The sequence below is a fragment of the Lithobates pipiens genome, unplaced genomic scaffold (genome assembly GCF_037356315.1).
Source record: "Lithobates pipiens isolate NorthernLeopardFrog02 unplaced genomic scaffold, aLitPip1_a1.2 Scaffold_3, whole genome shotgun sequence".
Classification (NCBI taxonomy): Eukaryota; Metazoa; Chordata; class Amphibia; order Anura; family Ranidae; genus Lithobates; species Lithobates pipiens.
In genome coordinates, this window is record NW_027507790.1 from 112640697 (window position 1) to 112665237 (window position 24541).

The 24541-nt window shown below is 41.3% G+C and overlaps 1 protein-coding gene across 5 annotated transcripts in view; it reads right to left on the reverse strand.

The window, feature by feature from the left end:
* The window catches only part of CSNK1G3 (casein kinase 1 gamma 3), a 195332-nt gene that overhangs the window by 25887 nt on the left and 144904 nt on the right, over positions 1-24541 (reverse strand). For 3 of the 5 annotated variants that reach the window (XM_077462179.1, XM_077462180.1, XM_077462181.1), the window contains 5 exons: positions 16779-16864; positions 15985-16069; positions 14880-15028; positions 8616-8711; positions 2283-2378 (listed from right to left, as the gene is read on the reverse strand). In XM_077462179.1, the coding sequence (XP_077318305.1) occupies positions 2283-2378; positions 8616-8711; positions 14880-15028; positions 15985-16069; positions 16779-16864 (512 nt within the window). The remainder of the gene's footprint in view (positions 1-2282; positions 2379-8615; positions 8712-14879; positions 15029-15984; positions 16070-16778; positions 16865-24541) is intronic. The other 2 variants (XM_077462182.1, XM_077462183.1) reach the window with 1 other exon arrangement.

A 24541-nucleotide genomic window follows, 5' to 3' on the forward strand; every position in this document is an offset into this window, starting at 1 on the left:
TGCGTTTTAAAAAGAGGCTTTATACCACTGGCACATGATGCTAGCAACTCACAACTGGCCATAAGCCACTGACAAAGGCAACGCACATCTCCCTTCTGCCAAATTAGCTGGCTACTGCTTGTTCAATGACGTGGTGTGCTTTCTGGATCACAGAAAGCACCATCCTTTAAGCTTAAGTTCACATCTTTGTGGTTCTCCGTGACGCATTTGCAAAGGCACAGTAACCCCATTCATTTGAATAGGATGCTGTACCTGCATTTTCTGCAGGAACAAGGTAGAAGAACCTTCTTTTTTTTTTTTTAAATGCAGCTGCACAGAAAACGCCTGGTGCTTCGACACCATGCGTTTCCACATGCGGGAAACCACAGCATATTTTTCAGAGCATAAACGTGCCATTGAGAGTTACCAACCCCGTTAAAAGCAGTGCATGTTTGCTTAAAAGCAGTGCAGGAATACATGTCATGTACATGCACTCCTGCAGAGATGTAAACCTAGACACAATTGTGTAAATACATATATGCATATATTGGCCATGAAGGTTAGATTAAAAACAATATGAAGAAAAGCAATACATTTTTGCCAAGCAAACTTTTTTTTTCAGTGTATTTCATTCCATTTTATCTTTAAAATGGCACCTATGCAATTCCAGCATTAAATGATGCAAAGGAGCTGCAAACTATTAGAGTGTAAGCAGAAGAGGGCAGGGTTCTCATTGCTCATCTTCTGTAATGTTCTGTAGTGTTAATTTGTTTGTCATACTTTACAGTGAGGTTAGATTAGCTGATCACAAGATTTAATTTAGGGATTTTAAGTAATATGCAACTAGTGAAAGTATAGGAAACCTTGGGGGAAACCTTTTCTACAAAAGGAAAGCAGTACATGTTTGCAAAGAGAAGCAGAGAATGAACATGTATTCTGAGCCCATTCCTAATCAGATTCTATTGCTCGACTTCTGTGCCACCCACTTTCCTTTATAGTCTGGTGTGTCTTGATGCAGCAGCCCCCCCTTTCTCCCTCCAAAGCCAGGTATACACAGGCCAAATATCAGGCGGTTCAACAGAAAACACTCGGCCCCTGTGTACAGCAGCCTGTCTGGCTTCTGTCGAACGGGAATGCTGGAAAAACAGCAGTTGATCAGCATCTGATCAGTGCTTGCAACCAATGGCTGTGAGCACAGACCAGTGTGTTCTGGTGGGATCCCCCTGTCAAAACACAACAGCTTAGCAGGGAGATTGCTGTACTAACATTGCATGGTTAGTACAGTGAGCTCCAATGTTTTTTCTGTTCAGCCCGCTGAGTTAAAAAAAAAAAAAAAAAAGGTCCGTGTGACCTGGGCTTTAAGTGTAACAATGTATTGTTGCCTATAAGAGGTTAGCCGTAAGCCAGTTCTTAAAGCAGAGCTCCAGCCACCCGTGGCAAAAATAAAAGTCAGCAGCTACAAAAACTGTAGCTGCTGACTCTTAAACAGCCACTCACAATGCAGTGGTGTACTCACCCTAGTCTTGGTCTCGCCTGCTGTCCCCGGCGCTGGGATCTTTACTATCGGCACCTGGCTGTTACAGCTTGCGGCTTCAAAGCCAGGTGCCCACTACGCATGCGTGAGGCGCACTGCACATCGTGAACAGTGGAGGCAGTCTTTTGGTACCTGTCAGTGGGAGGGGAGGACAACTTCCCTTTTTAACCGCTGTGGCGCTCGGAACAGAAGTGGGTACCTGTCAAAATTGGGTATCTATGTCCCTCCCCGCTCCCTTAGAAGTGTCAATTGTTCAAGAGGAGCGGGTAATGAGTCCTTAAAGTAAAACTTCCCCTTTTGAGTGGCGCTCCACTTTAAAGCAATGTGAAAAGCTTTATTAGTAATAAAAGGAGCTTTGATCACCAACGCATAGTTTTCTTAAAATTACCCTTTTATAGCATAATATAATGCAAAATGCAAACAAAATAAAAATACATAATTTGAGCAGTTTTCAATTTTCAGATGCTTAGATCAGTGATGGCGAACCTTGGCACCTCAGATGTTTTAGATCTACATTTCCCATGATGCTCCAGTACACTGCAGAATGCATGAGTATCATGGGAAATGTAGTTCCAAAGCATCTGGGGTGCCAAGGTTCACCATCACTGGTCTAGATTCTAATACCACAATATGAATAGTAATGCAGTTGAGAACACACTGAAAAGCATCAAATCAGCTTGAAACAAAAAGCATGCTATGGAAACCTGATAGGGCACGCTGAGGTTATGGGACGCGCAAGTAGTCAGTCATGCAAAGAAGCAGAAAATACCTGTACCGAGCCACCATGTCTGTCTGCTGCTAGGTGAGCTCTTAGGTGGTGGGGGTTGGCCTGCTGGGAGTCCCAAGCTGCCCTGTGGTCTGCCGACTGCCCATTATATAATGCATAAAACATGCATGGAAGAGGAAGGAGAAAAACCCAAAACATATTAAACACCTCATGCGTCATCACAACATGTGAAATTAAATAAAGACAGCAAGCAAATTATACCACAGTATGTGAAGTTACAACTACAGCGCACACTACAATGTAAAGCAAGAATTGCATGCAAACTAGGTTCTAATAAAGCAAAAAAACAAAAGCAAAATTTTAGTAGAATCCAGTGATGTTAAGCTGATATTACTTCTTTGGTAGTGCCACAAGTGCAGGACTAAGATGCAGCAATCTACAGAAAGCATTGTGACGACTAGAACTACTGTATTAGACAAATACACGCATAAATAATATGTAAAGAATTTATGTATGTATGTGTGCATGACAAACTATATAAATATATGGCAGCATATACACATCAGAATGTGCAATATTAGCATATATTTATACATACACGTGATTATATTTGGAAACCCCAGGAAAAAAAGACAAATAAATACACCATTGTCTATTAATTGTATGTTCATACATTTCAAAAAAAGGTTTTGGAAAGGGTTTTTACGTTTTCAGGATCTATAACCATGAGAGGAATGTAAAATATGTAAAGGGCGGGGGATAAAGTAAAGTGGTTGAAAACCTCAGACATGAAATATGAACAAAGCATATCCCCCTATGGTATGTACTTGTCTCAATTAATAGCACTTAGGGGCATTTCTGTCAACTGCATCGTTTCTCTGCCATCAACATGATTCACTTCTGACAAGTTTTCTGGCCACCAAGAGAAAAAAGGCGACATGGAGGATCTCTAGCACATGGCCTTTGATTGCAAGCCTCAGCTCTGTTCCTGTGTGAGGGCGTTGTAATATCTCTCCGCCTCATTTTTTCTGACATATCAGACAAGCTTTATAAATTCTGGACTTTGAATGGATGTAGAGCAGAGAGGACTGCAGATAAACAGGTACAACTTATATAGGGGAATTCTGGCATCTCTGTGTATCATCTAATGCCAGTCACTTCACTGGGTATACGCAAGGGTTTACAACTTTCTTCAAACATTTACACGTAGTCACTTATCCCAGGAGATCCATTGAGCTTCCAGCACCGTGGATGGTCATTAGTATCTCAGAGAGTTAAGTACTACCTTATCTTGTGATATAGTCAGCCTTTAGTACTGCATGGCCTGAGGTATTTTACAATTTAGTACTACCCTATCTTGTTTGATATATTTTGTTTCTAGCACTGTGGATGGTTTGTGTTGTCTCACAGTCTGGTACTGACTTATGTAAAATCTTTAGTTCCTAGAACGGTCATCGCACATCTTGTGTGACCTATCCAGTCCCTAGCACTGTGGATGGTCTGTGGTGTCTCCCAGCCTAGTACGGCCCTATCTTGTGTGACCTATCCAGTCCCTAGCACTGTGGATGGTCTGTGGTGTCTCACAGCCAAGTATGGCCCTATCTTGTGTGACATATCCAGTCCCTAGCAATGTGGATGGTCTGTGGTGTCTCACAGCCTAGTACGGCCCTATCTCGTGTGACCTATCCAGTCCCTAGCACTGTGGATGGTCTGTGGTGTCTCACAGCCAAGTATGGCCCTATCTCGTGTGACCTATCCCGTTCCTAGCACTGTGGTGTTGTACTAGTACTGCCTTATCCCAAATGATTCATTCAGTCTCAATCACTGTGAGCAGTTTATGTTGCCTCTCAAGCTGCTACTACCTTACTCTGTAAGGTCCATTAAGGCTCTAGTGTGGAGAATGGCTTGTGCGGTTTCAGGCTGGTACTGCATTATGATGTGTGAAGCATTCAGCCTCTGCACTATGGATGGTTTAGGTTCTGCAATATCCAGTGTGATACAATTAAAAGTCATTTTGTGGATAGCCTGTGACATTTCACATTCTGGTACAAAACAAGTGATCCTCTTAATATTTATTATAAAATAAATATGGCTCAGAGGAACCTCAGTCATTGTCTGAGGCAGCTGATCAGTGCCTTTCATTCATTACACCTTGTGATATAAGCACAGGTTGTTGAACTAATATGAGGTAAAATGGTCATGAAAAATGGTCATTTCAAATATTTTAATAACCTGTGCAGCTCAGCACCACAGAGGAATTTTCATTCACGAGGCCCATGATATAGGCGTTCCCATATGGCTCTAATGTCCATTCATTTTCAACTGAAGCCATTCATTCTTCTGCCTTAGATCTATTTGGTGTGTACCAAAATCATTGTGACCTGTGTGTGCTTTAATCTGGTCGTGTAATATGCAAAAGGATAAAAAAAATAAATGAGACAATTTAAAATGAACTTTTGCACTGCTTTTTACAAATAACAAAACTAGTATTATGAAATGTAGGCCTTCATCTGTAAAAGCCATATATAGCAAACCCAGAGTGCTTCTAATAAAAGATTACCATACGCATTGTGCCATGTGTGACTAAATGGACCTCAAGTCAAGTCACCAGATAACAAGCAGAAATATTTATTACACTGACAGACTCAAAAAGCAATTTTGCTATTTTTTAAGAATTTTGTGCAAAAAGTGTGTTGTACCGTGGTTAAGTTGCATGTTGGTGGGTTTTAACCCACTGCCATCTACACACAGGGCTCAGTTTGATGGTAAAAAGGTACAAAAAGGACACACTTGCAGTATAGCTCATTGCAGCCAATGTAATTCACACGCACTGCACTGGATTCATGAGTTACTGTACACTTGTGCTTTCAAGCATTATGTAATAATACATAACAGATATGTTAAACAATGGTGTAAATAGCCCTGATGTGAAGCAGCACACTACATGGTAGCAGAAACTTTCATTAATCTTACACATTAATATTGTCAGGCTACCATGAGTTATAGAATACCTGCTCTTAAAGCCCCATTCACCCAAAAACACCATTTAGTGTAGTAGTCAAGCCAAATCATGTTTTGACTACTAATGACTCAGACTCTAGAAGCAGGTCATTTCCATTGACCATGCCAATTAAGATAAATGATGGCATCATAGTCCCTTGATAGATTTTCCATAATGTAAAATGGCCGTTGAATCGAGCAATGAGCATGTGACCTCAGTTACCCTTGAACTCCAGGCAGAAATGCAAAAATACAGAATAATCAATATATATCATGTTAGCGGAAGTGCTTTAATATTTTATTAGAATGGACAGGGCAACAGTTTGAACCTGGCAAGGCTCTATTGCTTTGTTCATCTAATCAGGAACTCATGCCTGTGCTTTTCACATTAACCACTTCAGCCTTGGAAGATTTTACCCCCTTCCTGACCAGATCACTTTTTACAATTTGGCACTGCTTCACTTTGACATTGCGTGGTCATGCAATGCTGTACCCCACAAGATTTGCGTCCTTTTTTTCCCCCCACAAATAGAGTTTTTTTTAGTGGTATCTGATCAATTCTGCGGTTTTTATTTTTTGCGCAATGAACAAAAAAATTAGTGACAATTTTGAAGAAAAAAAAAAATATTTTTTACTTTTTGCTATAAATATCCCCCCCCCCCCTTTAAAAAAATAAAAATATTTATTCAACAGTTTAGGCCAATATGTATTATTCAACATATTTTTGGTAAAAAAATAAAAAGAAATAAAAAAATCGCAATAAGCATATATTGATTGGTTTGTGCAAAAAGTTATAGTGTCTATAAACTATGGGAAAGATTTATGGCGGTTTTATAATTTTTTACTAATATTGGCAGTGATCTGCGATTTTTTAGCGATATTGGGACAGTGCAGCAGACAGATCGGACACTTTTGACATATTTTTGGGACCACAGACATTTAAATAGCGATCAGTGCTATAAATATGCACCGATTATTGTATAAATGTCACTGGCAGGGAAGGGGCTAACACTAGGGGGCGATCAAGGGGTTACCTGTGTTCTGTGTAGGGATGGGACTAACTAGGAAAGATGACAGATCGCAGTTCCTACTTTACAGGAACATACGTTCTGTCTCTGACAGCACAGGGATTTGTGTGTTTACACACACAAATCCTTGTGCTGACTCTCTTGCGTGCAATCGCGTGGCCTGGCTCCCGGGCACACAGGCGCGCGCGGCCTGGCTCCCGGGCACACAGGCGCGCGCGGCCTGGCTCCCGGGCACACAGGCGCGCGCGGCCTGGCTCCCGGGCACACAGGCGCGCGCGGCCTGGCTCCCGGGCACACAGGCGCGCGCGGCCTGGCTCCCGGGCACACAGGCGCGCATGCCCTTTGATGGCTCTCCTGGGAAAAGCCGTATATATACACAGGATTTCGCTCAGGAGAGCCATTCTGCCACAGTATATCTGTGTGAGCTGGTCAGGAACCAGTTAACATGCTTTATGCTACTTTGCTGTCCAGTCAAAGGATGGGTGGGTCCTGGAGAATACTTTACAAAACGGCATTGTTGTCTGTATACAGGTCGAGGACCCAGCTGTTCTGTCTGGCAGGGATGCCTAGATCACAAGACTGGCCAAGAATTACAAGTGCTTTGACAAGTAAAACAATTCGCATTCGCATATGCATTTCATCTGTGGATATTGCCATTTGACTGGAATTTAATTTTATGGCCTTAGGGAAAAGAGTGGAGACTGTGAGGAAGTAACAACACTTGAGTCCTTAAGAGACAGAAGATGCTAAATGGCAAAACAAACCAAAACTGAATACATTTTGGGTAGAGTTTTCCTTTTCTACGGCTAGCAGGACTCACAATTTAACTACTTCAAGACCACCCACCGCATATATACATTGTTTTATGCAATAGATACTGTGGGCGTTTGGGCTACACGGAAAGGGGGGGGGCAATGGGATTGCTTCACAGAGAGGCAGGATGGGGATCTGCCTATGTAAACAAGGCAGATCCCTGTTCTGAAAGAGGAGAACATGGAGATCTTCTGTTCCTAGCACTCAGCGATCACTGTACTCTTCCTATCAGTACTTCCCCCCCACAGTAAGAAAGCACAAACTTGGAACACATTTAACCCTTTGTTTGCCCTTGTTAACCCCTTCCCTGCCAGTGTCATTTATACAGTGATCAGTGCTTTTTTTTTTTTTTTTTTTTAGCACTGATCACTGTATTGATGTCCCTGGTCCCAAAAAAAAGTCACTTAGGGTCAGATATGTTCGCCACAGTCCCGATAAAAATCGCTGATGGCCGACATTACCTACAAAAAATAAAAACCGCAGAGGTGATCAAATAACACCTAAAGCCCTATTTATGGGAAAAAAAGGACATCAATTTAATTTGGGTACAGCCTCGCACGCCCGCACAATTGTCAGTGAAAGTGACGCAGTGCCGTATCACAAAAAAAAAATGGCCTGGTCATTTAGGGGGTAAAGCCTTCCGGGGCTGCTTAAGCACTGAATGGCTAATCAGTCCATGCTAACAAATGGATCAGTATATTGTCACTTTTGCAGGGTCATCGGGCAACAAACGAAAGCAGTGAAATTAAATGAAATGGTTTACTAGCAATAGGTTTAGTGAGAAAATATAGCCAAACTGTGAAAGTGACAAGCAGCAGCCACGGAATGCTTAGGTAGGCACCATCCCTGGACTTGCAGCAGCCTTTTCATAGCTGAATAGCAACAGAAGAATTGTCTTCTATCATATTTACTGCCAAATCAAAAACAGGAAGCAGATGGTCACAGCAGTTCTTTTTTAAAATGAAGAAACAAAAGCAGTAATTTGCTACGAGCAACTGCTGTATTTCTACTCAAGTTTCCTTCACTCCGGCATATGTATATCAGCTGTAGGGGTTCCTGGCTTGTCAGACGTGAAACCCATTATTTGTGGCCTAGCTTGGTAGTTTCACTAGAGTTTAGGCTTCTATGCTAAAAGTGGAAATATAAACATATGTTGACTGCCTTCTATAGAACGGACCCTTAATCCAGATGCTGACAAGTTGCTGTCTTACTGCGCATAAAAATTAGATGGTAAATACGTTTATTACATAACTAAGCACTGGCAGTTAGAACTAAAAAGATATATATATATATATATATATATATATATATATATATATATATATATATATAAATAAAATATATAAAAAATACATATATAAATATATAAAAAATACTACATATTAGGAACACCTTGTGTTACCTCTACAGAATAGTATATTATTTGTATTATTTTTAATTTACAAAAAATTCATTAGTAAGCACGTTTGTTGATATTAATTGCAAAAAATAAAAAAAATGACTATTGTGAGTATTATAGCTGACAAGGTCGCACCTGATTTTTGGCTTGCTGCATCTTATCTCTGTGTTGATGTGCTTCTCTGTTTGATGAAAGAGCTGGATCTGCATGAATTGAGCCAACTGGCGTGGGCTGTTGTGAAGGGGAAAAAAAAAAAAAGGAATACGTTTTAAAATAGAGATCCGGTATAACAAAGCATATACATCTGCCACTTATCAAAGCCTCACATTCCACAGGTCTACATCTCTACAGATCTGTGCAACCCACATATGCGAAAATGCACTGCACCACTGAACAATGCAATATATTCAACACAGATGTACTACTGGGCTTTAGGATAATGCTTTGAGCTCAGGCATACAAGTATCAAATTGTGTTCAACATATACACATACTGTACAAAGAAACCTCATGTGAAGGTGACAAATGTCACCACTGTAAAATTTAAAACTTTAAAGCCCTGCACACACAAGCCAAATGTTGGGCGACAGCCGCCGGTTCAATAGAAACTGGCCAACAATAGGTCCATGGGTATGGCAGGCGGTCTGACAAAAAAACTACTATTTAGCCGGCTTGTGTCAGACATGCATGCTGGAAAACCAGTAGCCAACCAATGGCTGAGACCACTGAGCGGAGTTTCCTGGCGGGGGCTGTTGTATCAGAACACGCTGCACTAACGCAGGATCGTAAATGAAGGCAGTTTAACCACTTAAAGTCTAAATCTTTTTCTGACACTTAAAATCAATATTTTTTGCTAGAATACTTGGAACCCCCAAACATTATATATATTTTAGCAGAGACCCTAGGGAATAAAATGTCAATTTCTGCAATGTCGCACTGCATTTTCCCAGCGGTCTTTCAAATGCAATTTTTGGGGGAAAAATACACTTCAATGAATGGAAAAAAAAACCAAAAAAAAAACGTAAAGTTCTTTTTAGTTTTAATGTGAAAGATGATGTTACACCACAAGAATTCTGATCCATTTTCCATTTCCAAGCAAAAAAATTGTTATTCTCATTTTAGCCAGAATTGTGCAACTCTAGTTGAAGGGCAAAACTCTTCTAGTGTGTACTAGGCTTTTCTGTACTTCTGATATGCATTTTAATCAACTTCTGAAGCGACATTCTGCCTGCATAACTTGATGCAATAAAACTGCAGTTTTGACCTTGTTCTGTGACCGCACTACACTATATCTGACAGCAGCATGGCTCCCGATAGGGTTGCACTGATACTAGTATCAGTGCCGATACAGAGTATTTGCGTATACATTTGCGTATCGGTACTCGTGTAAACGCACCCATACTTTCCAGCTCGGTTCTTTGAGCCGTCAGTGGGTCGCCCCAGTGTTAAGCAAGTCCAGTAATTGGAGCTGTCAAAAAAAAAAAAGCAAACAATGTTTAACAACATTGCTCAGCCCTGAAACACTAAAATAAAAAGAAACAATATTTATTTTTGTATATTTCTGTTTCTTCACCTGAAGATCAAAGGGATAAACAAATGTTCCTCTGTTTAACCCCGTAATAACCCTTAATTTACGCTAATCAGCCTTAACTCCCTATTCCCCTCCATTTAATTATTATTTTCCTGCTTTTTTTCTTTTGTTCAGGTCTATTTTATCAACGATAAACAATTAAAACGGTTTTTTTGTTTGCTATATGATTATTTTTACACTTATATAAACATATATTTACACATTTCACATTGAAAAAGTGCCAAATTAAAAAAAAATAAAAAATTATTTCATTTGTAAATAACTTTTCAATGCTTTGTACCATTGCTGACAGCTGAAGTTAAAACAAAACAGTCATAGTAGGTATCGGTGAGTATTATATAAAAAAAATAAAAAAAGTTTTGTACTTGTACTCATGTAAAAAACAATGGTATCGTTGCATGATGGATGTTATAATGACCACATAGCAAGGTAACAAGTCTTTAAAAGCCATTTAAAAGGGGTTGTAAACCCTCAAGGTATTTCACCTTAATGCATTCTATGAAAAACCTTTTGTGCTGCAGCCCCCCCTCCCCTTTTACTTACCTGATCCCGATCGTTCCAGTGACGGGGACACGCACAGCAACTCAAGCCGCTGTCTGGGGTCCTCATTGGATAGATTGATAGCAGCAGGAGCAATTGGCTCCTGCTGCTGTCAATAAAATCTAGTGACATGGGAGCCGGGACAGAGTCCCACTGTCAATGGTTGCAGCAGCAGGACTAGGGAGCACGCTCACACGAGTGCCCCCATGGAATTCAGCTCTCCGTGGGGGCACTCTAAAAAAGGAGGAGCCAGGAGCGCCGCTGAAGGACCCCAGGAGGAGGAGGAGCCAGGAGCGCCGCTGAAGAACCCCAGGAGGAGGAGGAACAGGGCCACTCTGTGCAAAACCCTTGCACAGAGGAGGTAAGTATGACTTTTTTTTTTTTTTAAACAAAGTCTTTGCAACCCGTTGATGTAAAAACAGGATATTTTTAGTCTCTGTAAAATCATTATTTCTGTATTTGAGGACACAGTTATGGCATTAGATCAACTACTAGCAGTGCTTCAAAAGGGGCAGGCAAAATATACAGTTCCGGTAAAATCCTTTTCTTTGAGTACATAATGGGACACAGAGTTAGGCTAATATTCATTACCTGCTGGTACGTCCCAGAGTAATTACCTTGAAGGGTAGGGAGACACACCCTGCCAAACAATAGCCATCAGCACTTACACAGCAGCCCACAGTACATGGTGGTCAAAAGCCGAATCCTCGGCTGCTTGAACATCCACTTCATAACATTTTGTGAATATATGCACACTGAAGACCAGGTAGCAGCCTTACAAATCATCTGAGCCAGATACCCGATGGCGAAAAGCCCAGGGAGGATCAGACACCCCCTGGTAGAATGAGCTCTCACCCTAAGGGGAGGAGCTTTATGTGTCAGACCATAGGCCTGAATGATCAATTGACAGACCCCAATTGGCAATAGAAGCCTTGGATGCTGCCTACTCCTTCTTGGGTCCTTTTGGTAAAACAAAAAAGTAGTCTGATCCTTGAATCTCTTGACATTTGAGGAAGCAGTCCCTGAGGTTTTAAACAAGGGACGTCTGGTGCTTTTCTTGACAGGAAGAAGAGAACCAGAAATATTTTGGATATATTTGTCCAAATGATCACCAAATAAACGTTACCCATGAAAAGGGAAACCTGACAACTTTTTACGTGGAAGCTCGGCTGACCAGTTCTTAAGCCACAAAAGTCTGCACATATGTACAGACAAGAGAGCCAAACGAGAAACCTGCTGTATTGAATCCTTTAAAGCATCAACAGCAAAACACAGCATTCAAGGAATATCTGTCTTTTACTTTCAGGCAGATCATCCTCCTGGTTAGGCCTATCAGACCGTTTGACCTGATCCTTTATGGACTGGCAGATACCAATTGCTGCAACAGCTGGCTGAATAGCTGGACATGGCCAAAAGAAAGCCTTTAATAATTACTCCAATTTCTTGTTATCAGGGTCTTTCAAGCCCTGTGCGTTATCTACTGGACAAGTTAAGTTCTAGTTTAAGGAAAAGACTGCTATATCTATGGCTGGCATGCTCCCTTTTTGTTTTAACAAACTTTTCATCCATGGAATATAAAAGGGAAAACCTCTCAGGAGGAACAAATCAGCATACACCACCTGTTACCACAGAGGGCGTAGGAGGAAAGCCTGTGCAGCCTGAAGAGGCCTTAGGGATCCCAAAGAGGACCAGGGGGCTCAGTCACCTCCGCAAGATGCAACTTAAAGGCAGAACAAACCATTTCAGTCAGAGTCAGGATCAAAAGCCTCTGCGACTAAGAGGCAGACATCAACTGGATATCTTCTTGTCCAACACTAGGGATACAACTAGGTTCATAGGGAACTACTGACGACATAGGTGTGCCCTTCCCTATAGTTAGTCCCACTCCTCTTTATGGAAGACATTTACTAGCCACAAAAAGAGTATTTGGGTGCAACATTAAAACACCTCAGAAGCCCCTATGTAACAATCCAGCCACAGCTGCCTTCTAGAAGCACCGCATGCTTGGCCTACACAGCTTAAATAAGCTGAGTGTGCGCCGGAACGTTCTGTGTAAACGCACGCATGTGCACGGTCCCGCCTAACGGGCGTGGCTGTATTCGCGCATGACACAAGCAAAAAAGGTACACTTTGCAAACACCTACAACTAGCCCAAAACTCCCCCGTATGGTCACTGCACACAAGTGTCCAGCCTCTAGCTAGCTTGACTAATTGTTACAATCACTGGGACACCCCACAATAATAAGTAAAAGGGGTTTCACCTACCCGGTCCAGGCGCAGGGCAGCTTAGAAACTAAGAGCCCAAACGTCACCCATCACAGCAGGTTTCTGTCACTTGAGGACCTTCAAGGACTGGGTACCCTTTTCATGTTTAGGATCCACTCTCCCTTGGACCTGCACAGCACCCCGCAGGAATGCCTTAGCGCTGTGGTGTCCAGGATTCGACTTTGCAGGGTCCAGCTCCCGGAGGCCACATTACAGGCAAAACCTTGCAGGATCTTGAGTATTCTTTGTTAGACTCGGGTACCATTTATCTAAGCCCGAATCCCTCAATTCATTTAAGAACCGTTTGTGGGACTAGAGACCTGGAGCTCAGAGAGCTTAAACAAACCGTGCCATCCACCTTGCAGACACTGGTAAAAAAAACAGAAGTACTTCCTGTATGGGAGGAGTTATATAGGTGATCACTTCCTGTCTAAAGACCTTTGGTCTACCAGTGTCCATTCACCTGGAGATGGAGTATAACCCAGTAGGTAATGAATATTATCCTGGCTGTGTCCAATGATACATGAAAAAGAAAATGCAGTAATGATACCGGAGGCAAGAGAAATAAGACTGCCAACACTGATAGCTGACCTTTACTTGCGCCTAGGTCCAACCACTGCTCTACCCTGCACTGCATAAAAGCTAGGAGAATGGCAATGGAGAAAGAAGAACATAACCTTATAAAGTCACGCCATGCAAAACATGCCTTCTAAGTATGAAGATGTATTTTACAAGACATGGTCTTGCAAGCCTTAAGCAAGGTATGTACAACCCTCTGTTCCACACTTGGTTTACAACAGCCCCAGTCCCCTGTTTGTTTGCCCAAGACATTGGCTGTAAACCACCGTCGAAAGCCAAGGTCTCCAAGGGGAACACTGTGACCGACCATTTGGCTAGCCTGTCATGCATGCTTTCCAAGGGAAAGAACCCCACAGGATGCTCACAATATAGTTGGGCCACTGCAGCTGAACCAGCATGCACTTAATGGCTGCAACTGGGAGATTATGAGGGTTATCAAGTTGAAAAAAATGACATGGCACCCACGGTTAGTAGAAGGAATAGTGCCCCATAAATTGTGGTGTCTATAGGAAGAATGGCGTTCTATTGCTGGTGCCAGTGGGAGAAATAATGTCACATTGTCGTCAGTAGGAGGAATAGCAGCCCATCATTGGTCTCTGTGGGAAAAATAGTGCCTTGTATCAGTGCTAGGAACAGTGACCCAAAGGCTGGCTAAGGCAAGGCTGCATCTGGCCCACGGGCCAGAGTTTGAAGACCACTGTGCTAGGCTAAGAACTAAGTTTTTTCAGTGTCAGGGTGATTTTGGCTGCCAGCAGGGATCACCCCCTGCGTTTTCCTTTGTTTGTTAGTTATACCTCACATCCTATTCCTGCAGGAGGCACTATACCCAATATATGATATAAAGGAAAAGCAGTGTCCTCCAATGAACAAGAGAAAAATGCATTTTATTCCCCCTTTTTGTCTATTTATACAAGAAAAATCTGAGCAGGTAATTTCTATACAATCTTGAAAATGGAAAACAATTTTAAATCTAGACAAAGGAAAGTTAAAGTTTTAGTACAGGTAATATGCGGTTATATGGTCATGAAAGTAGACTGCCTGGCCTAAATAATAAATCCTCAATCTATTTTTTTTAGTATGTTTAGCATCACGTCTCACTGTATACAGTATCTCTAAGCAAACAGTTTTTTGTGAAGCCATTTCACATTTCTTACCTGAAGATACAGATAGTAAGTGTTGTAAGTAGAAGAGTTGTCAGTCTACCATGTGCACTACATTAGCTAGATAGCTATGGTGCCATCTGACAGACCTGATAGGCAGCCCAATGGGGCAACGAAAGGAGCACACATGGCAGCCTGTTAACAAGAAGGTGGTTGCTGAAACGTAAGCTCCTCGGCCCAAAGATGTGAACTTTGCATCAAACCTGAGCCACAAAGAAAAAATTAAATAGTATTGTCAACATTTGCCTATAACTATTGAACTTACTAGTTGCTTCCCAGTCCAGTCATATTCATAGTCAAACATATATCCCTTTCGATCAAACAAATCTGTAAATAGTTTTCTTAAGTAGTCGTAGTCCGGTTTTTCAAAAAAATCTAGCCTTCTTACATAGCGTAGGTATGTGGCCATTTCTTCTGCAAATTTAAAAATAAAAAGGTAATTGACAGTAATGAATTGGCATATGTCTTTACAATGAAAAAGCTTCCTAGTGAAAGCAAGGCAAAGGCAATATAATATAAAATAAAAAAAACACATATACACACATACACACCACATAGCAAGGTGGGATCTTTATTCAACATACTACTCAGATTCTTTAAAGAGTGATTATAAAGAGGGGGGGGGGGCAACATTTAGGAGTGTACAAAGTAAGGTAATACAAGTATTTTATCCCCTGCTGATTTTGTACATTTGCCCACTGACAGAGAAATGATCAATCTATAGTTTTAATGGTAGTTTTTTTTTTTATTAACAGTGAGACAGAACAAATAAGAAAAAAAGAAAAACGTATTTCAAAAAAAGTTATAAATCAATTTGCATTTTAATTTGAGCCTCTATCAAATCAGCATGATTTCTTGCTCCCAGGTGTCTTCTATACAGGTAACGAGAGGAGATTAGGAGCATTCTCTTAAAGGTTTTATATATAGATATATATTTTTATTTTTTTTTTTTTTTTTACACATTTCACATTGAAAAACGCTAAATTAAAAAACAATCTATTTCATTTGTAAACAACCTTTCAATGCTTTGTACCATTGCCGACAGCTGAAAAACAAAACAGTTACGGTAGGCATCGGTAATTGGTATCGGCGAGTACCGGTACTTGTAAAAAAAAATTAATAAATAAACTGGTATTGGCGCATCCCTAGTTATAACCCACTCTTGCTCTATGGAAAATAAAAAAACAAATTTTGCCTATAGTTCTTAGGAGGTGAAGAATCTATTAAATGTTACATAAATGGGTTCAATAAGAACACCACATTTTGGTAAAAAGGGATATACTCATTATAAGCAATCTGCAAAAAAGAGAAAGTGGTGGTTCTAGTTTTCTTCATTCTATCAGAAATAGCCAAATATGATAACTTTTTACCTGGAAAATTCTCACAAAGTACTTCAATTGGAGTTGCTCGCTTCGTATCTCCAATTTTCTGATACCTTTCTTTTAATGTGTCAGCCTACAAAAAAAATAAAATAAAAAAAATAAAGTTGCATGTACACACAAATTTACATACACACATACTGCACAGAAACATTTGTGGTTAACATTGAGAATCACAGGCAACATAAATATAGGTGTATACTGCAGACTAACAAAATTTGCACAAACCAGTGCTACAATGTGGCAGATTTAAAAGGTTTCAAAGTCCTGCGCTGGACAAGCAATTTAGAATGTAAGCAAGTCAATACTTAACCTATTTTCTTTTTTTTTAACACGATAAACTATTTTTTGCTGATAGGAGAAGTCAATTGTTCAAGGAAAAGACCTTCTAGAAGTTCACAGTGCAGGACTTTAGGCTGGGTTCACACCATTGCGAACTGAATGCGAGTTCCATGCATTCAATTCACAATAGCAGGAGATTTTGACCGACTCTTTATGGAGCCGATTCACATCTCTGCATCAGGTCCATTTCAAGTACAAATTCGGGCTAAAATCAGACCTGAAACAGTGAACCAGTACGCACCGGACCACTGATGTGAGCCGAGCCTTAAACTAGTACACAGCAGATCAGGACTATAGCGGTCAACTTGCAGGCATTACAGCTCCTTGTTCCAACTAAAATATGTAGGACTAATAACTGGAAAAATGCAAAAAAAAAAAGGGTAAAATCACAGAGAATCCTTACAAATAGTATTTACAATAGTTACTTCTGAATGAAAATGTACCTTTAGTCCTTGCCAAGGTAGGCTCCCTCGTAGAAAATACATAAACATATGCCCTAATGCTTCTAAGTCATCTCTTCTACTTTGCTCTAGAGTAAAAAAAAAAAAATATATATATATTAAATGACAGTGGTCATATAAAAGCACATATTATACATTTTAGTTTAAATATAGATGATATATTTATATATAATTTATAATATTCACACACACTTTCTCGTGCTTTCCATTTACCGACTGGACAAGAAGAGTAAAACATCTGTTGATCTGCTTTGCTGTTGATTTCCTTATGTGGGCTGACAACACAAACATATTTTTGTGTGAAGGGGGTTTCAATTAGACCCCTTTCACAATTAGGCAGTTTTCAAGCACTTTAGCGCTAGAAATAGCCTCTGAAATCCACCTCCAATTCATTGCAATATGTCTTTTCACACTGGGGTGGTGCGCTTGTGGGACGTTATGAAAAGTCCTGCAAGCTGCATCTTTGGGGTGGGTTGGGAGCGCTGTAAATAGAGTTTCCAAAACGTCCCGCCCATTGCAATGAATGGGCACCTTAAAAAAGCGATTTGAAAGCGCAGCAAAATGGGCCATTTTACCTGGTTAATGTAACAACCACCCGATAGCATCCAAAAAACGCAGCTAAAATACAGGTTTCACATACTTTGTAATTTACTAATATGAGAACACAGTTTATATAAATTTTCATATAAATTTAGCTTTTTTTTGCAGACACCGGGTATATGATCTGCACTTATATGTATGCAGGCGGATGTGCTTAACGATGTTACATAACAGAAAATTGATTAATAGTCAAAAAAAAATCTAAATAAAAAATAAAAAAAATAAGTTGGATGGGCAGAGATTCGCTTGTCCTGCCTCTTACTGATCTGTCTTGAAGAATCAAACTATATTCAGAGTGAGAAATTAGAGCTCTATCCTGCTACTCATACACTACCGTTGAGTCTCTATGTTACCGATTTACCCGAGATAGCCTACAGGCAGTTCCGTAGTGAGGCCTAGGTTACTATTCACTAAACCTAGCATGCCGTCCATCATTTCAGGCTCAAGATTGGCTGGCTACTGTAACCCCATTGAGATTTTCCCAACAGAAGTCAACAGTGTAGTGCAAAATATTTCTCCCATCACCAAAGTTTCGTCTTATCTGCATTTAACTCTGTGGAAAATAAAATGTCCTAAAATAACAAACCGATACGTGTCAACTTAAAAATGATATGTTTGAGTCTGCTGAGAAACATTATGGTGATTCTCCATTATTGTTCTTTATGTGTGAAAAACAATTTCTAAATTAAAATGACAAGCTAATAAGCAAGACCTGTAGATAAAATTATTTTATGAATTCTTGTAATTAAACCGATTAATCAAACATTTGATTGCTAAATATTTCCCTGCACAACAAACGAGTCCTCTGATAATATTACTGGCATGAACGCTTGGCATTCTTTAGTGGGCGAGAATACAATTGCTTTTCTGTACAAGTGCAAAACTGTTAAATATCAAAGGAAGAAATGCTTTGAGACATTTATCTCTCAGCTGTAAGTTTCCTTTATTTAAATTCTAAAGAGTAAGAATGAGATTTCAGTTGCACTAACCCTACGTTAACACCTGATCTATCACAACTTCCCCTGTACCCTCATATACGTCTCAGACAGATCATATCCTTAGAACCAAAGTGAGAAATCCTCTGTCTGCCAGCAGATGGCAGCATCAAACTACTGTATGAACCACAAATTCAATGAACAGGACTGGAAGGACCTCCACACATTTCATTTCTGAGACTATATACAAGACTTTATGCTTTTACAGTCCACATTAGGGCAAAGTGAACAAATATTAAGAAAGAGGAAATGGAAAACCCATTGTTATAACTTACAGGGCAATCTATTGCCAAGATATTCCTGAATAGAGGTAATCATAGGAGAGGAAAACTGGTAGTGCAGACAGATCAATTTTAGTTTTCCTGCTCTTAAATTCAAGATCTATTTAAGCAGCACAGCTTTATTTCTTGTCTAGACCAAGGATTCTTCAATTCAATTTCAATACTGACTTTAGTACTGGTGCTTCAAGGAACTCTGCCAAATGCACATAACATCTTAAGGCATTATGGGAATTCATGCATCTGCTGCTCGGCCAGAAATCACCATGTAAGAATACAGTGTCTATTATGCCCACCGGTCAGACACTAACCATGACAATAGTGACAACTAGGCAAACTCAAACATTGTAACTGTCCACCATCTTAAATTGAAATACAGAATACTTTATCTGCACAAAACAAAGTGTTACTAAACTGACAACCGTAAAATCAGTCCGTATACGCAGTAAAGCATGCTTGTTATACTCACTGTGGAACCTAAGGAGTTAATCCTCTGAATTGTGTAAACAGGCTTCTTGATCCTGTATGTATAGATCCTCCCGTTCTTGCGTTGTCTCCAAAACATGCCCAGACAAGACAGTTACTGGAGTCAGGCTGCACATGCTCCGTTTAGTGTGTATTGCTAGTTTTTTTTTCTTGGGAGAGTGCATGTGATCAGCACATGGCCAATCAGCACTGTCCCGACAGAGTCAGGGGTCCTGCATTCTGATAGGACAGTCAGTGCAGTATAAAAACTCCTCCTACAAGCTTTAACCAGACACAGAGAGGACACAAGACTGCTATAGAGTGCTGATGAGAAAAAGGTATTTAGCAGTTTATATTTACTAATATGACTGCAATAGCACGTTCTGTGTACTGTTGGAGACCATATATGGTGAATACAGGGTCCTGGGTTTAGTAACACTTTAAAGCAGGGGTGCCCACCCTTTTGAGGAGCAAGGGCCACTTTAGTGACTTGGTAATCTGTCTTGGGCCACAATGAACAGAGCAGGCAAATGACAGGTTCGTGTCCACTCCGCATATGCAGAGCAGACACGGACACAGCCCGCTCTACTCTATGGGCCCACCGATCAGACAGAAGGGGATGGAACCCCTTCTGTTTTTTTTAAATGGATCAGATTGGAGATAGGCGGGTGTAAACGAACACAAGTCCATTTACATTTGCCGCTCTGAAAAGGTGAATGGAGGGTCTGAGTCTATTTGAAAATAGACAGGCGGACCCGATCGGACAGATCGTGTGAAAGGGGCCTAAGGCTGCTTTCAGACTGATGCACTGCGGTTTATCTGTACCTTAATCTTCACTTCTTCCTTAGGATTTCTGAAGGTATCGCTGACTGTTGCTGTCCCACAGGCGGGTATGGCTGGTGGCTGCTGCTGGCTGTCCTCCAGGGCTGGTACTGCTGGTGGGTCCTGCTGGCTGGTTCCCGACCCACCATCCCCAAGCATCAGTGTGACAGAAGCTGGTGCTTGAGGAAGCATGTGGCCGCAACATTGCCCCTGTCACTGGCAGAGTACATTTGGTATCACTCTGCCTGTGACAAGGAGCATTGGTTTCGCTTGCTCTAGTGCTGGCTCCATTCTTAACACTGATTCTAGGGGATGGCGGGTCGGAAACCTGTGATTTGGGTTTACCGGCCTGCCATCCCAGAGCGGGAGGTGGAGTGCCACATCGGAGGGCCAACGGTTATGCACCGTTATGTTTGCTTTAAAGCAACTCCTTCCTTTAGCAAGCAGTATAAAGTGCATGTTCACACCATTGTCTCACCTCTTCAGCTCCCCAAACCCAATGTACTCCAATATGCCAATCTGGCTTCCAGCAGTCATCAACTCTCCAAGGGTTGTTCAAGTACTGGGCACACTCAGAGTGCTAAAAGATGGGGGTGGGCCATCTTTGGAATTTCTCCGGAGAAATAAAGTATATCCTACATTACATTCCAACTGCTATTTTATACTATTTTACCAAAATAAAGTAGTACATTTAAACCATACTTGACAAAACAGAGAGGGCTGCCATAATGGAGCCCTGCCCAAGTTCATTTGACCATTTTAATAAAATTAACCCAAATGACAGCACCACAAAGGACAAAGAGTCCTGTGATTTTACAGGTAAAACTAAAAATCCAATTTTCTTTATCAATCCATCCCAAATCCCAGGGCATCTTCATATTCATTATTAAGTACTGTACTGAATCTCTTGAGATCTAAGCTGGGGCAAACATCGCTGTTCAGTTTCGGAACCACGATAAGGTTCGAGTGGAAACAGTGAAACCTTTTGTTCAATGGAAAGACAACTCAGCCACAGATGGCAGGTGATCAAAAGCTCAAAAAAAGTTTTTTTTTTTAGCAGATTCAAACAAAACATTTGAACGCATAAAGCGCAGAGGGAGAACCGACAAATTCCAGCTTGTAACCTCAGGCCACTATGTTGCTGTATCACTGGTCTATAATGTCCACTTGTCACACTTCTGCAAAGGCATCTAAAGGTCACAACAGCCAAACACGTAAAAGCATCCTTCATTCCAAGGAGAATCTGTCAGCTTGGGGGACTTTTAAGCCCACGTAGGCACCAGCTGTAAAAAGCTGCCCAGAGCTAGCTGAGAGCAACAGGTGCCAGAACACCAGTAATAAAAGAAAAAGTTAATGTGGATAGGCTGTACCCTGCAAAGGTTCCTGCGGTACCAGTACTGTGCCCTACTGGACAATACTTGCTGTGCCTGTGTTTTACTCTGCTGGTCCTCAATATATATATATATATATATATATAAAAAATTGTACAGGATTTCACACGCTGGGTCCAGTGCCAAAAGGATCAAATTAAAGCCTGTGTGCACATCCAAAGCAGGATTCAGATTCCATTTCCCTTGGCAATAATCTGAAGGCAACAGAATCAGGCTTCTGTTCCCTAATGGGAACCCAAGACACCAGCAAAAAAACGGAAGCTTTGCTTAGCTGGAAGGGGTTTCACCTGGACGTGGATTTAAAATTTCTTTTTTGCCAGTGTCAAGTCTCCCCAAAATTGGCAACATAACCCTACCATAATGCATATAAGGACACCTTGTGTTCTTGAATGTATGATAAAGAAATGCATTTTTTTCCCGCTTTTACATACATCACTTCCATATGTTTGCCATTGTATTTAGATTTGTAGGATAGCTAAGAAACCCTGTATTTCACCTGCCTTAACATAAAGCTGGCTATACACTGTAGAAAATCTGCCGATGTACTCATCCAAAGCTAAACAGTATGGGTGGAGCAACTTTCCCTGCCATCTATTGTATTCTGACATCCATGAGTACCGTAGATGAAGGGCTAAAATTGAATTCTCTCTTCATTGCCTTCATTTGTGACTGAGGATTTCCAATTCCTTCCCTTCTCACTGACAGGTGACATAGACAACATTTAGAACGCCTTTTTCAGTAAAGTGAAGTCAAAACTAAAATCTGTCACCATATTTTCTTGAAGGTGTAAAAATCATTCTCCTCTTACTTCATAGTGATAGTAATGTCACAGAGTATGTGAGATGAACTTTTCCTAATAAGATCATGGACATCGATAACAATGGATACCACATCGTGCCCATTATAAAACTAGAGGCAGAGATTGGAAGTAAAAACTACTATCCCCAAGCTCATTGTTTAATCATAAATATAATCACTGCTTTAGCAATACACACCAACTGGTTAGCAGTCTGTCCAGATTAAGTTAAGTACCTCCCGTTGTCCTCTGGAAAATATACAAAACTTTGTATCCCCCACTTTCAATATGAATATTGAATGACCACTTAGTGCTTGAAAATGCTGCTCAACACTGCACAGTATTCCCTTTATATCACAACAAAGAGTGGGTTGTCTTCTGTTTGCACAGCGAAACTAGATTTAATGCAGCAGTGTACTTGCACTTGCAGGGTAAAGAATTATAAGAATGCAAGACTTCTGTTCCAGAAAATCTTTAAAAATAAGAAGCCCAAGCAAACTTGTTCTTATAAAACCACACATGTAAACCGGTCTTCCAGTGTTTATTCAATAAACGCCAAGCCCATCCTTGGGGATTTTACTTCCTCTTTAAGCGATACAGAAACATCCATCTTTAAATTTTACCTATAGGTAAGCCTATAATAAGGCTTACCTATAGGTAGTGAAACTAGCTCCTAAACATGCACCGTTTAGGGTATATTTACTGTATATGCCGCCAATGACGCCTGGTCTCTAAGGGAATGGCTGCCCATGCTGTTACTTCAGAGCCCTGCACTGTGACCAGCAGCTCTGGCCAGTCACAGAGTCGGAGTCTGCGAACCCAGAAAGGAAGACTGCGTGAAGATGGACGCCGTCTTCAGCGATGAGATCGCATTGTTGGAAGGCTTTGTTTTTAGGCAAGTTTCACATAATGTGCTAGTATGCGATGCATACTAGCACATTATGCCTTTAAGGGAAAAAAAAAAAAGTGCAGTGGTTTACAACCGCTTTAATGGGAACTAATAAAAACCTTAGTGCTGTTCAAACAATGCAACAAGAATAAAGGGCTTCTTGAGCACTACTAAAGATGGATGAAGAACACTTAAGCAGATGTTAGTTGGAGGTGAAGTTGGTTCCCGAACATTCCCATACTCGAAGGAAGGGCTCTGCATAATTTATAGAGGAGCATAATCTTTTACAATTAACAGCATAAATGAGATCTCCATTCAGTGCATTAGACCAGTGGTCTCCAAACTGTGCCCCAGGGGCCAGATGTGGCCCTTTGCTTGCCTTTATCTGGCCCTTGGGGCACTTTTTCTTCCACTGACATTAACAATGGGGCACTATTCCTACTACTGACATCAACAATCGGGCACGATTTCTTCAAATGACACCAATGAAGGGGCACTATTCGTCCCATGGATACCATTGATGAAGCACTATTCCTCCCACTTACACCAATGCTGGGAGACTATTCCTCCCACTGATACCAATGATGGAGCACAATTCCTCCAACTGACACCAATGATGGGGCACGATTTTTCCTACAGACACCAATGATGGGGCACGATTTTTCCTACAGACACCAATGATGGGGCACAATTTTTCCTACAGACACCAATGATGGGGCACAATTTTTCCTACAGACACCAATGATGGGGCACAATTTTTCCTACAGACACCAATGATGGGGCACAATTTTTCCTACAGACACCAATGATGGGGCACAATTTTTCCTACAGACACCAATGATGGGGCACAATTTTTCCTACAGACACCAATGATGGGGAACGATTTTTCCCACTGACAGCAATGATGGGGGCACCATTCCTCCCGTTGACAGCAATGATGGGGAAACCATTCCTCCCGTTGACAGCAATGATGGGGAAACCATTCCTCCCGTTGACAGCAATGATGGGGAAACCATTCCTCCCGTTGACAGCAATGATGGGGAAACCATTCCTCCCGTTGACAGCAATGATGGGGAAACCATTCCTCCCGTTGACAGCAATGATGGGGGCACCATTCCTCCCGTTGACAGCAATGATGGGGGCACCATTCCTCCCGTTGACAGCAATGATGGGGGCACCATTCCTCCCGTTGACAGCAATGATGGGGGCACCATTCCTCCCGTTGACAGCAATGATGGGGGCACCATTCCTCCCGTTGACAGCAATGATGGGGGCACCATTCCTCCCGTTGACAGCAATGATGGGGGCACCATTCCTCCCGTTGACAGCAATGATGGGGGCACCATTCCTCCCGTTGACAGCAATGATGGGGGCACCATTCCTCCCGTTGACAGCAATGATGGGGGCACCATTCCTCCCGTTGACAGCAATGATGGGGGCACCATTCCTCCCGTTGACAGCAATGATGGGGGCACCATTTCTCCCGTTGACAGCAATGATGGGGGCACC